This window comes from Electrona antarctica (genome assembly GCF_951216825.1).
Source record: "Electrona antarctica genome assembly, chromosome: 19".
NCBI classification, from domain to species: domain Eukaryota; kingdom Metazoa; phylum Chordata; class Actinopteri; order Myctophiformes; family Myctophidae; genus Electrona; species Electrona antarctica.
Window position 1 is genome coordinate 34,312,788 of NC_136800.1, and position 17,849 is coordinate 34,330,636.

A 17,849-nucleotide genomic window follows, 5' to 3' on the forward strand; every position below is an offset into this window, starting at 1 on the left:
CATGAAACGGGGCAGACTTGTTTCTCAAACATTTGTCTCCCCTTCTGAAAAAATGTGCTGGGGAAACCCCTAAGATTTGTAAGTTCAATAATTATTCCAAATTTATTTTTCAAATTTTAAAATAGACCAGTGTTTTGGTGCTTTAATGTGCATGCTGGCAAGTTTGTTGGAAGAGTCACACATTAATTTGGCAAAACAAGTGAGTTTAGATACCATTTATTGCTCGTGTGTTTGGCTATGGTCATCAAGAATACAGATTAACCATCTTATATTATACAAGCATAGTTGACCACATTGATTTAGGATTTCCCAATAACTTCAATACAAGGCATAATTAGCAGCTCTGAATGTGGGAGTCCATGCAGGTGGGCTGGATGACGGTAAGGGCCAATTCATACTCCTATTTTACCGCTGTAGTGCCGAAATGATTTCGGCTCATCAGAAATTTTCAGTAGCACCGAAGAGCCGAAGGACGGTACCCCCCAACCTCAAATGACGTCACGTTGTAGGCTCTACAGCACCGAACCGACTTTAATTCGGCTCTAAAATAGGAGTATGAATCTGCCCGTGGCCAATACCAAGGCAATTATGTCCAACCTCTGGTGTTATACTTATTAAACCTTCCATTTGAAACTTTTTTTGCCATGGTCATTCATTTCTAGAATGACCTTGTCACACCATTTGGACCACAAAGGTTAAATTGTGGGAGGTTTGCCTTTAATTGGCATTAAGTTTAACCCTGAGGTCCTAGCAAGAGCCTCCACAGTACAGACCACAAAGCTAAACTTCTATTGCAATTACAAAGGGACAATTTCGAATGTCTAGAAATCTATAATACATATATTGCTATCTAAAATAAATAGATTCTCCGCCAACCAAACATACCTAAACAGCACTTTATCTGACTATTTACAATACACATAGCAAAAAAAAGTCCAGAAGCGTCAAAGTCAAAGAGAAATTATAAAATGGCCCATCATGAAAAGAAAGTATAAGAAAAGATTTGTATAAGAAAAAGTTAACCAAAAAGACTTTATATTGGCCGTAGTGTAGTATATTTATAGATTCATTTGGGAACTGGAAGGTTTCCGGTTCTATATCCCCCGGTGTATAAATGTGACACATGAAAGCGCTTTAGATAAAGGCGCTGTATAAATGCAGACCCTTTACTTCATACACTACAATGAGACCATTATAAAGTGGTACTTAACATTGATAAGGAGTTGCCATGGCACCACGACAAGACATGTACTGCGGAGAGTATAATGTTATGTAGCGAAAGGCAGATGAGACACAGATGGTTTAATTGGTCCTTCCAACATGGGAACAATAAGATGAGTTACGATGATGGGCTTTTTTCCCCAATTAGCTCCTGTGGAAGCACACCAGAGTTAAATAGTAGTTTCAAGCAACTGTTCTAACCTGCCGGAAGCACCAGGTGGACAGGGTTCGCAGATTAAGTATTATTCCGAAGGTGTTACATAAATTGTCAGTCTCAAAAGCATTGTTGCTATTGGGCGAAAACCTTTTCTGTTCATATTTTTCATTGGTTAAAAACCCACAGACTTAACCACTTTCAGAATTCTAGTTTAAAATGGCTATAGTAGATTGGTGTTTTTAGCTTTTTCCCCCCTGTGACACAAATTATGTTTTGTGTGACACTGCCACTGTTGTACGATGAAGTAGGGTAGTAATTTATGAAAAAATGTTGAAACATGGATAAGTTAAATTCGAAGTCAGTGATTATCTTGACATTCACATAAATGTAACGGGTCGAGCCCCATCCATTTGGTATTCACAAGTAGTTTACAAAAAGCGCCAGTCATTTGCAAACTAATTCGTCCCGAGATCTGTTGCTTCTCTCAGTCTCACTGCGTCTTGGCCTCCAGGAGGGTGTTGGGCACCAGCTGTACCTGTGGAGAGGCACATCCGTTGAGGTGTCGCAGGGAGTCAGTCCCCAGGTAGGACAGCAGCAGCTCAGAGCGCCGGTGCAGTAGGTGGAGCATGTCCTCTGCCAAGCTCTCCACTGTGGAGTATCGAACTTTTTCCACGTCAAAGATGTCCTTCAGGAAGGACAACACCTGATCCTGCAGGCAAGTCATACATGCACCATGAAGCAAAGCAATTACTGTTGGTGTGTCATATCCCAATAGTTATTAAGACTTTAATTGGAGACACTTCAACACTGTCTACTTGAATGTCCGGAACTGGACATACAATACACCCACTAATGTGTAATGTGGGTGTATTGTCATCAATTGGAGACTGCAATACACATCATGGCCACACTCCCTATTAATGACGGGTGACTCCATCAAAATGTTGGCCAAACAGAGGCGATGCAATGATATTTCATTTCTCATTGTTTTGGTGGAGAAACTATTATACACAAAAAGGAACTAACAGGCTGAATCCATTTCATGCCATTATTATCAACGGTTAACTAGCCTCGATACCCAGGCTTTCAGGTTAACTGACCTTGAAGAAACAGCAGAAGTCATGCAAGGAGCTCTTGGGTCCGAGGAAGCCCCAGGCCAGGACTGGGCTGATATGTTCACACACTGCATAGAAATGGGCTATGAAACCATCAGACACCTGGGGCGAAACCGAAAGTGGCATGCAGGGAGTTAGCAAGTTGTTACATTAGGATTGTACGATTTATATTTTAACCGGATACACAAAGTTGATCTAAGTTGCCAGTGTAAATGTACTATTTATGATACAGAATTTGGATACATTAATATATTTCAGTCTTGTACAATACCTTCATGTGTTGTCTCTTCTGCTTCAGCACTGACCAGCAACTAGATGCCACTGCCTGTGAAATATTTGAGTCAGATTAAATGTCTTTAAACCCTATTTTATTATATCTAAAAAATATTTGAATATATAACAGCTCAAATCTTCTCTTATGGGGACTCTGGTACACTTGTTTGAGAAGCACTGCATTAAACTACTGTATGTTTCTCGTTGCCTACTCACCGTCTCCTTGAAGGAGCTGTTGAGCCAGCGGTTGTTGAGAACATTCTGGATGGAGACGGGGGGGTTCTCCAGGTCCTCAAATGAGTCCATCAGGATGAAGTCCAGCACGATGTCGTAGAAGTTGAGGTGTTTGACCTAGCCAGGAGGAATAGCCAGGTTGAGTTGAAATCAACCCTGGAGGGCCACTTCACCCCTTTTGCAACCAGATCTTATTTTGTTTGTAGTTTAGGAGACAAACACTTTCCTGGGGTTTTTATGTGGGTAATATGTGTTTTTAGATATTTCAGTACTTCAAAGTGTCCATGGGCTCCACTGGGCTCACTTCCTTCCTGGACTACAATTCCCATAATGCTTTGGTCCACTGCTCCTCCTTGTGGATAGGGGGAGGGCTGTCTTACTGAGACAACATGTAGTCCAGGAAATAGGTGAGCCCAGTGTCCATGACATCATGGAGCCCATGGACACTTTGAAATACTGAATTATCTAAAAACACATATTACCCACATAAAAACCCAGGAAAGTGTTTGTCTCCTAAACTACAAACAAAATAAGATCTGGTTGCAAAAGGGGTGAAGTGGCCCTTTAACATGACAAGTTGACTGAGAACGCCCTATGGCCTAGGGTGAGTAATGAACACATCTGCTTAGTACTGCACTACTGTAGGCTACTCAAAGCTATGACTGATAGTCTCATGTCCCACTTTTCAATAGTTGTGCCCCAGATGTTAAATAATTATCGAATTGTCAAGGCTACGTCTATGATACTTGTTTTCATTCACTTTGCATGCCCAATGGTTGAAACAGTAAAGTGTGCATGTACACTATGTGAGGGGAATTAATTAGTCAAACATCCTTGCGAAATTGTGAAGATTACATGACTTATCAGATGTTTCTCTTGTGTAGTGTTTTCTGTGGTATGTTTATGAGGACACCACCTTTGCAACTCTACTGAGCTCTCTGAATTATGAACAAAATATTCTGACACACTTGAGGAAACGTTTGTAAGAAACAGGTTCTTATGAAGAAAGTTCACAGGAACTCCTTAGCCAAGCCAGTTAAGTGTTTGTGTGCACACTGTCTGTGTTAGTGTTTACTATCGTGTGTACCATATCTATAATAAAAGGAATCTCACCCCATGTGTGGCGAGTTCCACTTCAGTGTTTTCCCAGTGTTCTGTTTGTTCCAGGAAGGAAATCATCTCTTCAAACACTTCCTCAAATCTTATCGGGTTCTGGCAGACAAAAAAGAAAAAGAAAATTTAGTGAAAATGAGTTAAATTTGATGTGTGTGAAATGGATGTAGGACTTTTGCAGGTTCAGTCTTGCCTTTCTTGCTTTAACAATTATAGAAGACAAGATTTTCTTTCCTGTGTCAGCCAGAAACGTCCTGGTCGGCGTCTCGTACAAAATGAGCTGTAGGAAAAACAAGACATATTTTATAGCCTCAAGTCTTATTTATGCTTCGTGAAAAAGTGTCTCTTGACACTTTATACCGAAGCATATATTAGGCTTAGAGTAATAGTGAGTTCATGTTTATCTTTAATCCATACCTGACACGCCTGCCGCACACAATGCAACTTGGCCAAGAAGTCCATGTCCCCAACACACTCAAGCATCTCGGTTCTGTCATTGAAAAGGTATATAACAATTATAATAAATAATTTACATGATGTAGGTTCTCTGCATATCAACACCCATTCCACCTAGGATTTGGAGAAGATGTTCCTCGACATAAGAATTAGAAGCACAAACGTGATGAAATCTGAATAAATGTAAGGGAATTTGTCTAGGAAGCTAGCACTGGTGCATAAACATACTGCCACACACAATCGGATGAAGCAGGTAATCCTACCGTATCACCCTACAGGAGATGTTACCGTCCTCTGCCATCTGCAGTGCCTCTTCGTAGAAGGGGTAATGGCAGAGTGTGGCCACAGCACTGGAACTCCTTAGCTCTCTGTGCTCTGATAGCTGTGACACAAAGGGACAGCATGCTGTAGGTAGGAAACTGGGTGCCATGCAGTGAGGATTGAGGACCCTCATAGAAACTATAGACCAGTGGTTCTCAAGCATTTCCATGTCACGGTCATGGATCCCCATGTGAAAAGATGAGGTGCCAAAGAACCCCATAAGAGAAGATTTGTGTACAGAACTTTTCTACAATAGTAGATCTATAAGCTCACAATGCGTCGCATCACGTTGTGTGAGCTTGTAGATCTACTATTTGTGAATAGCCAAAGTATGAAATAAGTGGTTAAACTCATGTTTTGTTTGTGCTTTCACTGAGCATTGTTTTTCTGGTGATGGATTACATTAGGTAAGTAGTTAGGTAGGTAAATGTTTTCTGTGAATCCCCCGAGTGAAGTTAATAAAGTAAGTGGTAATCATGGTTAAGCATATTAAGCAGTCCTCGTGTCTAAACCTGAAACGTCCTGTTCCACAGAGCTCTGGCTCTACTAAACCCTTAGTCGCCTTGAGCTAACCTCGCGTCCCCAGGCTTTTCCAACCGCTTTTCCAACTGCTTTGATTAACCCTGCAGGCTGTACCGACAATCACTCTCGCTAAATGTCCTTAAGACCTTACACATTTTTGAGGGGCGCCAGCCCCTCCTATGCCCAGCTGTAAACAAACATTGAAGACAAAAGTGAGGACAGAAAAGTGAAGACGCAAATTGTGATTGGCCGGACATTTGTGATGATTTGATTGGCTGAGCACAGAATGTGATGTATATTATGTATGATGATAAGAGCACCCCTCAATTCAAATCCACGATTTATTTTTAATGTTTTGAGATCTTAATGGCCTTCTACATATAAAGCAGTTTGTACCGCTGTGTTTTTTCTTATTGTTATACCATTCCAAACCAAGCTGAGTTCTCTCCACATTGTCTTAACCTTGGTGTTAACACAGTGCTATAGTCTCCAGAGTAACAAGATAGTCTGGTTTAACCACCCCACCTTGAAATCGCATTGCAATGCAATGCGATTTCAAGGACAACTTTATTTTTTTTCAACCAAGGTTAATGTTTTAGGTTATTAGAGAAAGCAAAAGATGAGTTAATTTTCTTTCATTTGCTGCTTTCTTTCGTTTTAGCGGGTGGGGGAATTCGAACAAGTGGCTAAATATGTATTTTTCGTACAAAATGTTACGGCAATTTCTTTATATTTATATAGTCCTAGACCCCAAGAAATTACATCTGGTCACACAAGATCTACTGAATGTGAAGGGGGGTACTAGCTAGGGGGGATGCCATACTGTGCGTTGTAGGCTCAATATGTCAGTTTGTCACCTCCCCCTTGACAATCAATAGATCCCGTGATCTTTCGTGGTCAGATGTAATTTTATAGGGTCTAGATGGACTATAGTAAATATATATAGTAAAATAAAAAAGAAATCACTAAAACAAAAACGAAAGAAAGCAGCAAATGAAACAAAATTTACGTCCATCTTTTACTTTCTTGAACATGAACCTTGGTTGAAAAAAACTAAAGTTGTCCTCTAAGGGGAGGGGGTGGTTAAACCAGGCTATATACAGTACAATGATGGAGGAATGTTAAACGGTCTAATTATAGATAACTGACCCAGTTCTACTGGCAAGAACTTACCCTGCGCAATCAGTGGTACAACATACAGAGAACACACAGTTGGGGTTCATTTGATCCAACCTTCATTCTCAATAAATCATTTATTGGTCTCCACAAAATGGAAAATCAGTGATTCTTAAATAAATATGTATCAAGAGTAAAACCCATTAATCCTTCATTTAACACCATAGCACTAGTTACACAGACAGACCTCCAGTTGACAAACATAGCCGATACGAGCTCACACGACGGAGTAGGGACGTTGTGAGTAAATTAGAGCAGAGCTGTTTATGCACGGGTAGAACTAGGCCTGTATCAAGCCCCCTGCTGTTACCAAGCTTCAGTTCATACAGCTCAAACCAGCTGAGATTACGTAGGCAGTTGTATCATAATTTTCATTTGTTTTTTTATAAAGAAAAGAAACATTTCCATTTAAGTATATTAGTGGTCAAATGAAAAAGACAAACGATCTTTTATTAATTCATCCCCAGTTCTTAAAATAATAATAATAATGTGTGACAGATGATTGTCTTACCTCAGCAGCAGTCACAAAGGAGTCAGTGGAGGCGATGCTCATGCTGTCTCTCTCTCTGGCTGACATATCTGTCATATTATCTGGTAGAGGGAACAACAAATAACATCCTTACAGAAGCCGTCTCTCAGGTAGGTGTCCTCTAGGTCCTCTCTGGTTGACATGTCTATCTTATCTGGTAACATCCGCTGAAATTGGAATATGATTTGAATAGATACATGCCTTGTTAGGGCCATTTAACACCTTGCGTTTTGTTTCATATTATGCTGTTGACCTATGGTTACAACCTTCTGCTTATTGTAATGCATTTATTCTTCAATGTTGTGGACCTTTGAAACACTTTGATAAAAGTCTCCCAGGCTTGTCTATTCAATAGCCAGCAGATTTGTGGGATGCAAACAGGAGTGACATTGAAGAAACCGTAGTTTTATTGCATTCTTCCTGACTGCCAGAGGTGGTGCTTAAAACCTGTTGTTATCCGTCTTGTGTGTACAAGAAAGATAACATCCAGCGTTAAGCTTGGCATTGATGAATTATACATAGAATCGTAGGTACATACAGTACATACCACTCGTTTTTACACTCGTTCTCCTTCAGGTCAAAAGGACAACAGATGGTGGAACAGCAGGACAAACTGTGGAATTGTATTATAAACCAGACTCCTACTATGGCCTGTTAACCTTCAACGCAAGTTGTTACAGAAAAAAGCTCTCAGATAAAAATCTATGCAACTGCACAAACATTTATGCCAAAAATTAAAAACCAGATCTACAAGCTTACGTATTGCAACTTGTGAGCTTGTAGATTGGCTATTTTCGCTACTTTTGGGTGACACTGTCATGCGAGGAAGTATAAAATAGAGTATTTTTTAACCCATTTAGACCTGAGGACGATTCTACAAATGCCTTCTAAATCCTGACGTTCGTTCTCAAACATTTTCATGTCAAGGGCCCCCAAAAATATATGCAATTGGCCGTCGATCCCCATCTGAAAATATGTTGTTACAGGGACCCCCCAGAAGCAAAGATTTGATTTAAAAACGTTTGCTCTGAAAGAATATATATTCAAAGATTTGTGCCACATAATCACGATTTTTCAGAAATCGCAGATCTACAAGCTCGTAGATAGAGCTTGTAGATCTGCTATTTTTGAATAGCTAAAGTATAACATAATGCTTAAAACACCAACAGGGGTTCCCGCCCAGAATGGGTTAAACAAAAAGATTATAGAAAAAGGCTGGTGCACATCACAAAAGGTTGGTGACAGGTGCGTAGGACAAAAGTGCATATAATAAAAGGGTATCTTTGAAAAACAAAGAAGATTGTTGATTGTCTGTCCTGATGAAGGTCTAACGACCGCAGCATCGAATTAATAAAGAGCAAGTTGCAAGTTTCCGACAGTGCGCGGGCCCTTTTCTTTGTTTTTGAATGATACCCTTTTATTAAAAACAAAAAGATGAAATATGGAGTCACAAGGTTTCTGCCCGACAGTGAAGACAATATATAGTGACTGACCCTGACGGTTGCTGTGTGATGAGGACGACTCTGAGGTGTCCAGTGCTTCTTCAAAGTCCTCCTGGAGACGGTAGGCCTTCTCCAGTAGAGACTCCAGCTTGTGGACGAACTCGGAACTGACCATGTCCTAGAAAAAGGACAGCCATGTTCTACCATTATGTAAGTGATTCTCAAACTATATAATTTCACCCCCAGTTTGATATGCATTAGGGCAGGCCATAGGCACCCATTTATCTGTGGGACCCCAAGAATCTATAGTAAATTCCTCAGTCTTACTTTAATAAGTAAGACTGAGGAACCAAATGTCCATTTGGTTCCTTTTGTACACTTTGGACCCCAAGTTGAGAACCACTGATATTGAGTTCACAGAGACAGGCTGCTCACCAATATTCATACCTACAGTATAAACAAACGCATTCATCTCACGGCTATTTACTATGCTTCTTTATATACCGGACCTCAGTTCATTGTCAATATGGAGTCATTGGCGTGCCAATTTTCCAATTATTAAGGGACCAGGCCCGAAGGGCATTCAATGGATCATTCAATGGATCCTTACTAGACTCACAGTGGCCAGACGCGAATCTGAAAGTAAAAAAAGTATGGCCAAGCCAGGCTAGATCCTTACAGTGGTCAGAATATACTGCAAAGTCTGAGTGAGAGTGTACAGGTCCATTAATTTTTATGATACTCGGCAGTCTGGATCTTTCAGCATATGCTGTAATTCTCCACTTTGATACAGTCATGCTCTATAGCCTACCTGTGCATTCAACATTCTCTGATTTTAGGTGTTTCAAGTGAGGTCTGTGCTTGCTGTGGTTTTGTTGTTTTTAATGTTATGCTATCTATGCTGCTGCATTGTCTGTAAGGAAGCCAAAACAAAAATATGTTTTACTCTTATGTACCTGTACACAAGATGTAACAATAAAGTACAGCCCAATGCCCAAGCGATTTTTCATGCCTGCCAGTTCTCTTTTCAACACCTGTACTTCAAAGGAGGACCTTTTTGCTAACCTATACCTAATACCTTTTCATTCTTTAATAAACATAGTTTTGATCTTCTCAGGTTAGACTATTAAGTCTTATGGCTGCAGAGGTAGAATTTGCAACCATTCCTCACATTTGATTCAAAGGAGTTCCTAAATCCTAATGGGGTCACTCCTGCAAAGAATGTATGTACAGCATACACTGATAATACTGCAATGTACTTACAATGTTTAATTTATCCCCCTCAGAAGAGCAAGCACCAGACTCTATCATCTGTTTTGGTGGAAGAGCTTAAGTACCTAACTTGAACTAATCTAAAAACCGTTGTACTAATCCTAAGAGTCACTGATGTAACCCAGTGACCTGATGTGTTGAGTAATAGCTATGGATGGTATTCATAGGTCTCAAATTTAGACTGTTCCCAAGCACATATATCTGCGTTTCATATGTTATTAAAATGCATCTAAATGCTTCTAAAAGTCTGACTCACTTATATATCCTACCATAATTAGAAATGTCTAAAGACATGAAATTGTGCTTGCTTTGACAGTGTGGCAATAATATACAGCATAAAATTCTGCACAATGGATTTCCATTGATACTCAAGCTGTGATGTAAATTGTTAACTAGCACACTTTGATTTGATTTACAACGTATAACTGTTACTGTACTAGATACAGAGCAATAACTCATTATTTAAAACTCATAATTATAATAACTCTTTGAAAGACTGTTGGTTACTACTTATTTACAGTTTAATGGATTGAAGACATTTATTGCGACAATAAAAACCTGCATCTCCCGTCCGTCAGTTAGTTAGTCACCCCACGCCTCCATATATGGTCACACTTCGTGACATCATGCCCCCATATATGGTCACGCCTCGTGACATCACACCTCCATATTTGGTCACGCCTTGTGACATCACGCCTTGTGACACATCATGCCACCATATATGGCCATCTCCATATATGAAGATCACAACACTGACCTCATGTCCTCATCTAACCCTGGATAACCATAGATGGAGAAGACTGGATCATCACCTAGATCTGCATATATGGAGCCGGCCAGCAACTCTACATCTGACCTCAAACCCTTAGATCTCCATATATGGTCCTTCCCCACCCGTCCATTCCTTTCTGACATACCAAATGTTGATCTGACCTCATCAAACCCTGTACACTCAACACGCTCCATATATGGCCAGTACATAATTAATTCCATATGTTGATCTGACCCCCCATTCCAAAGCGCCAGTGCTTGCCCAGCAGTCTGTCGCACTCAGGGCGTCTTACTGGTGTATATAAGATAAAATTGAATAATTGTCATGACTCATGATAGTAAAAACATGATCGGTTTAAAAATAATCTGTGTGAATAAACACTCAATATACAATGAATTTAATTTGTTAAAGTCACACTGTGTAATATCCAACACATCTGTAGCTCTGTTGTCTGTCCGAACTGTAATTACAAGAATTCAGTTTGAAAGAAAATGGAATCGGAGTTAACTAGTCAGTCACTAGTGTTACTGTTTAGAGAAGCTGTCTAGAACACATTCATATGGAATGGTTTGTGTGACAAATACACCACTGAAAGGTTATAACAAAACTAACTTTTGTTAAATTGAAAAGGTTACACAGTATGACTTTAAGATCTTTTAATTTACATACACATGATGCGCATGTGCCAACCTCCATGCTCTGCTCGGCAATGGCGTCTCCAGCTGCCATTTTGACTGAAGCACACGGTGAGGCCACGATGGCCTCATCATCAGCCTGTTTGCTCCTGAACGTCAATGCCTGCTCCCATCGCCTCAGAGCCTCCTCAAACAGCTCCATACCTGCGCACACACACACACACACACACACACACACACACACACACACACACACACACACACACACACACACACACACACACACACACACACACACACACACACACACACACACACACACACACACACACACACACACACACACACACACACACACACACACACACACCTTTCTATGAGTCCTGTGCTGAAAAAGCTTTCATCCCAGTGATCCCACATGTCTACCATTCATATGCATGTATTCACTGATGGTATGTTTTCTTTCCTCACCCATAAGGTACAGGTTTTCTGGCGTGGTCACAGGTATGCTGACCACACTGCAGATGTCATCGTCCAGTGATCTGTCCCAACAACTGGATTCATTAGCGCACGTGCAGCTGCTGGCTGAGTTAATACTCTTCACCTGGGAGGAGATGAGGGAGGATGGAAGATAGAGGTACTCGCTAAGGCGATTCATTGTCATACAAAAAAATGATTATTTAGTTGTGATTTTGGCATTGAACATTGGAATATATAAATATAAATACAATTTATTTTAGGCTTCGTAAATACAAATAGCATAGGGCAGATATGAAAGATAATTTAAATATACAAACTAAGAATTGACTGACATTTAATAATTGCTCACAAAGCTTGTCGATTTCCACTATTTTTTGAAAATTATAGAAAATGTAAAAACATTTTCAACATGGACAACATTCAACGATTATGCAGTTGGGATCAAAAGATTATGTAATAATTGGGACAGGCCTAAGGCTTGACAGAACAGCAGCAACAGGCAAAAAGCATGTCATCACTCAGTTTTGAATGAAGTTGAATGTTATTCACACTGCTTTTACCTAATGAGTGTATTATTATTAGTGTACAATATCCAGTTAAACTCGAGTAAAGTTTATTTATCCCTTGCAGTGTACCACATTGGTGTGGTTTACTGTGTCAGGAAAGCTCAGATAAAGGACCTTGCAGACTGGACGGAGGAAAACGCAGCTACAAATCTGAAAAGTGTTTAGTGTAGCATCGCTAAAAGGTATTTCAAACACCATTTCCAAAGCCAAACTATCAGGCCCTTATCATCATTGTGCCCTATGATGCAACCTCACACACTGGACACGTGGATTAAAACGAACCATGAAAAGTATTGGTTGAAGCTATTTGTACATACTGTGATCCCACCTTGACCCCTTACAATAATATATTGAGTCTGTTTAAAACGTACGCTATAGTACCAATGATTAATCACATCTAGCTTACAATAAGGCATTTAGGCAGCTCACCTCTAATACAGAGCCCGTTTACACAAGTGCAACTACCGGTATATACTACATTTTTGTCCCCCCAGCCACCAACCATGTGTACTGCTATCTTACCGAGGTCAGGCTCTGTAAGGACCCAGACAGTTTGCTGTAGGGTCCTCTGTTGGGGAGCTGATCACAGGAATCACCATTCTTGGAGTTGAGGGAGAGAGTGAAGCCGTGTTGGTTGTTGTTGGTGCCTTAGAGAGAGAGAGAGAGAGAGAGAGAGATAAAGATAAAAGCTAGTTCATCATCTATAGTTTTAGGCCATTTAATGTAATGCCCTTTATCTATAGGACTCTTATGACTAAATTCTAAGTTATAGTGTTTATCTATACCCTGATCTGTATTAAACATGGTAGCTTAGTAGAGGACTAGGCTGACAACAAGTACTTTTGATTATATTATATACTAACCACTAGTCTACGATGTAAAATCAAGATAACAGGTCAGCTTGTTATTGCCATTTATTGGTAGAGGATTAACATTAACAAAATGTGATGCATAAACAGCTTTACATGATTTGCAAATTGCAGCAATGTAACACTGCCCAGGCCCAAGTCCCTTACCGTTCCTCTGTATGACTGAGGAAGGGAATTCAAAGCTGGCCTGTTCCCACTCGGGTGACTGGCACTTCTTCTTTCCCTTTCGCCTCTGGAAGTGGCGCGCGAGGAAGAGAAGTGAAATGCCACCGAGAGCGGTGGCAGCCACTAACTTCTTGGCATCTGTGCTAAGGCTCACCTAGGAGACACGTAAAAGAGACCGAGTTAGAATTATGCATAACATATATAACGTTATGCATATAACACGTAACATTTTATTACGTGCGCGCACACGCACACACGCACACACACACACACACACACGCACACACACACACACACACACACACACTCAAAAGCCAAAAGCCAAAACGTCCAGCGTGAACTGTGCGAAATGTGGAGTAAATCTTCCTATGACTATGACTTGTGCGACGTGACGTGTGCGTGACGTGTGCAACACCATGTAGAAACTCGGTCACATGCCAGAGAGTTGATGTGGGGACGTGACAGTCTGAGCGCACAGCTATCAAATGCAAAGAGGACTGGGAGACAGTGTACTGTCTAGAATTCAAAGTATCATTTTCACACAGCTCACTCAGCCAAATTCTACAGCTATAGATAGCTTAATTCAATGATGATGGGCATTACATACGACTATGCTGCCACACATTTCCACCAACTGATGATTATATAAAAGGATGTAGGGGTGCAGAGCTATGACAACAACAATAATATTGACTGAGTGCATACTACATTAGGCAGAATAAGAAAAAGGCACTGAACCGGCGCTGAACCCTGTCGCCATGTCGGTGACACAACACAGGCTATCACATTGGCACTGTCACTTTATGTATGTTTGTGAAAGTATTCTTTGCTATCTCACTGCCGGTCAAATTGTGTATGTTGTATGAGTGAATATACTCTATTCATTCATACATTGAATAGTAATTGTTATCTGCGTCCAAGTTCTTACTTGCACAAGAGACAGCACTCTGCCTTATTTCTATTCTAATGTTTACACTGCACGCACGCACGCACGCACGCACGCACGCACGCAGGCACGCACGCACGCACTCTACAGTGGGGAATAAGCTCTCAAGCCTTATTGTTTAACCCATTGACAGATATGTACAATGTACATACATTAAATATGTTTACATGTGCATAGTTGCATACTACAACAAAATAAACATGTCAATTAATCAATCAATTCAGCCAGATTCCAATATCTGAGCACACAGGGGATATGTGGTCTGAACCTCACACGTTCCTCATACATGCATGCCCTGTGCGATATTTGATCGAATCAGACCTTTCTTACATTGCTTTGCATTGTTTCTGACTGACCATATACTGCCATTTCTAAAGAAACAACATATTTGGCACACAGCGGGTCAACTTGACAAATAAAATCAAGCTCACCTTTTGTAAGATTGAAGCCTTTAAAATAGGTTATCTGCGAGATAATTACACAATTATTTTGGTGTTGTCTTTAGATGGATTTACAACCATGTAGACTACATCTCATCTGCGTGACGAACTTGTAGACTGAGACTGGCACTGGTGTTTTGTTTACAACTGAGAATCTTGCACTTATAAAACGTTCTGTCCCATTAAATTTACTCTCTAGTCTAGACTGAAATACAAAAACCAGGAAAGATTCTGCCGTCTCACTTGAAAGAATTCAATTGGATTCTCACACAATCCAACCGAGCTGCCTCCTCCTGCAACGCAACGGAACGCAAGTGAAAACGGACTCTGTCGAGGCCTTTACCTGTGTGAGGGAGTTGTAGACAGACAGTGGTAGGTCCAGCGCTCGCAGGGCAGCCACCTTGATGGATAACTGGGAACTAGCAAGTGTCTCATGTGTCATTGTGGCAGCATGTCCATGACTTGGCAGCCAGCTACTCGCCTGTCCTCGTCACCATCCTGATCTGGAGCTATACAGGATGGAAACGATGACATGTGAGGGCTTAACCTTGGGGGTAGACGGGCAGGGACTAGCTTATATAATGTCTCTGCCGCTGTGGAATACGTGCAAGTAGAAAAAGCACACCTGAGTATGGCAGGGCTCAGGGCTGCTCAATTGATCATTCTACAAACAAGGAGCCTGTTCTAAAATCATCAAAGCACTATAGCCCTAGGGCCATGCATGTCACATAAAACATAACCCATGTAATATGCCCTACGTGACAACAAGTAACACCAGTTAAGAGGACATGACAGAGTGCTTGTTGTAGCAGGTCATGATTGATTATCCTATTTAAAGTTGCCTCGCCATCTGACCTATAAATGTACCTTAGTCTCCAGAATACCGGTAACTGCAGCAACGACTAGCTAACTAACTGATATATATTCTACTGAGGCATCAATCGGGATGGAAATATCGATTCAGGGGTCTCCCTGTCTTCCCAGCTCTTTAGTAAATGTAGTTAATTATCCCTATAGTCAGATGTTTTTTTTATCTTGGCACTGTAAAGCACATTGTAAACACTGTTTTCACTTTAAAATAAAGTGTATTATTATTATATAAGAGAAAATGCATTTTCAGGTCAGCATAGCAGGATACAGGATAAACGAGTGAAATTGGAAGTGATGACACAAAGAATAGACATAACTGGAACATTATAAAATTGAAGCTGATAAATGGGTACCCTCTTGGCCATCCCACCTGAAAATGTATGTTCTGTTTAGCTACTAAAGAGCTGGAGGGTTGAGACCCCTGTTACTGAACCCCTGGTTACTCTATAGAATTTAAATTAAAATGAAAAAGTGCTTGATACATAATCTAAAAATACAAAACAACCTTGAGATAATGTGGCTGCAACATTGTGCAACAATCAGCAAGTTAGCAACTGGGAATGGGCAATTAATATATAATATACATTCTGTTAGGTATAGGCAACTAGTATCACACTGTGCAGTGTTTTATGTTGTTGCACAAGTGCAATAACATTCAATCACCCAGCATGTTACTGAATGTTATTCTGCAACAAAGATGCTCTTGTTTTTGTAATACTATGCTTACAAACATGTATCATGGAAAATATCTTATTATGCATCAAATATTCCAAGTAAAGGTCTAAAATGGGTGGTGGATTTGGATTTGTCATTACATGCATCATTCCAGACCCTAACCAGACAGCTAGGTTGAACAGAATAGATTAGCATTAACACCACCTGGATAACTGACAGCTTGGAGGCTTGGCTGATGCTATTAACTAGCTCTGGGTTTGCTTGTTAGCGAAGAAGACCATCCATTCCAAAACATTAGCATGACCCATACATACATTACATACATAGAATGATAGAAACCACCAGCTGCCTAGCGCTTTCTAAATTATATTATGTACACACATTAAAAGGGCAAAGTCATTACATTTTCCGTGCTTGTCCACTGCCTCTGCTCACTGTCCTGGCGTAGAGGTGACGCTAGAGCTCCATCATTTCAGTTTCCTGCGTCAAGTCAGACGAACTTCCGGTACACTCATTTAAAGAATAAAGGCATAGGTAAAAAGTGTTGCAACGTTTTTCTTTTTTCTGTGCTCTAGATCAGTGGTTCTCAACCTGTGGGTCAGGGGAGGGGGGGGGGCATACATGATTTGCATCAAAAGTAATCAGCGTCAAAATTGTGAAAATAGCCGATCTATATAGCCCTGAAACATGACTGTCATAAATCGAGCGTCCAAGCTCACGTCACGACAACGCCTCGCAATCAATAAACCAACAGAACTTGAGTTTGTCAATCAAATGTATTTTATTTATAGATAGTATTTGCAGTTTGATGTTTTACAATTCAGGAAGCCCCGCGTGAGCAGGGCATCAAAAAATTAGTTGATACTCATAATGTTCCTCTCCACGGAAATCTTTAGTAAAAGGCGAAAGATTTATACGATCTGAAGAGAAACAAGAGTGTACTAACGAACCTGGTTTTCGCGGAGGTAGTGATTCACTGCGCTATGACTCTGGGTGACGGTGGAAATAAGTTAGGCCTATCATTTTTTCCAGTCTTTATTATTATAATGAATTATAATTATTGTTTTTGGTACAGTTTTTCAATGGTGTTAATGAAACAACTATAATAAGTAGTACATACGCTTTTAAAAGTGATAAATCTGCACGATAATGCACGCAAGGCATGCTGGGTAATAACGATGTCAGGCACTGATTGGCCGTTTATTTGTTAGTTTGTTTTCTTCATGTTTTCTTCCTTAATTTGAAACGATATAAAACAACAACAACACAAAATGACAAACATTTAGCTAATGTGTACTGTTGAGACAAGCACAGCACGGTACCACTAATGACCTACAATGCATTTCTTGACCAGCAGGTGGCCCTCCTTTTACTTAGTTTAAAGGGGGAATGACATTAACCTGACTCCGCCAGATGGGGCAGCAGAGAGTACACTGGGTTCCCCCCTCTGCTGCCCCATCTGGCGGAGTCAGGTTAGAATGACATGCCCCCTTTAAGCATTCATCCAACCAATCAAATACAAGTTGCATTATTGCTAGATATTCCGGTAATAACAATTAAATACAATTAAAAAATATAACATTACTTAAAACAGGAACAC

At 40.4% G+C, this 17,849-nt stretch overlaps 1 protein-coding gene across 2 annotated transcripts; it reads right to left on the reverse strand.

The window, feature by feature from the left end:
- Nucleotides 1-200: 200 nt before the first annotated feature.
- Nucleotides 201-16,732, reverse strand: miga1 (mitoguardin 1). 2 transcript variants are annotated; one of them, XM_079488956.1, is made up of 16 exons: nt 16,653-16,732; nt 15,048-15,213; nt 13,301-13,472; nt 12,807-12,931; nt 11,710-11,842; nt 11,294-11,442; nt 8,611-8,737; nt 7,100-7,179; nt 4,833-4,951; nt 4,531-4,603; nt 4,307-4,393; nt 4,114-4,212; nt 2,983-3,117; nt 2,765-2,818; nt 2,479-2,595; nt 201-2,087 (listed from the first exon to the last, which is right to left on the reverse strand). In XM_079488956.1, exons 2-16 carry the CDS (start codon nt 15,144-15,146, stop codon nt 1,869-1,871), a joined length of 1,788 nt encoding a protein of 595 aa, XP_079345082.1. In that variant the 5' UTR covers nt 15,147-15,213; nt 16,653-16,732; the 3' UTR covers nt 201-1,868. The 2 variants fall into 2 exon arrangements, with proteins under 2 accessions (XP_079345082.1, XP_079345081.1); XM_079488955.1 differs by having other exon boundaries at nt 11,273-11,442.
- Nucleotides 16,733-17,849: the final 1,117 nt, after the last annotated feature.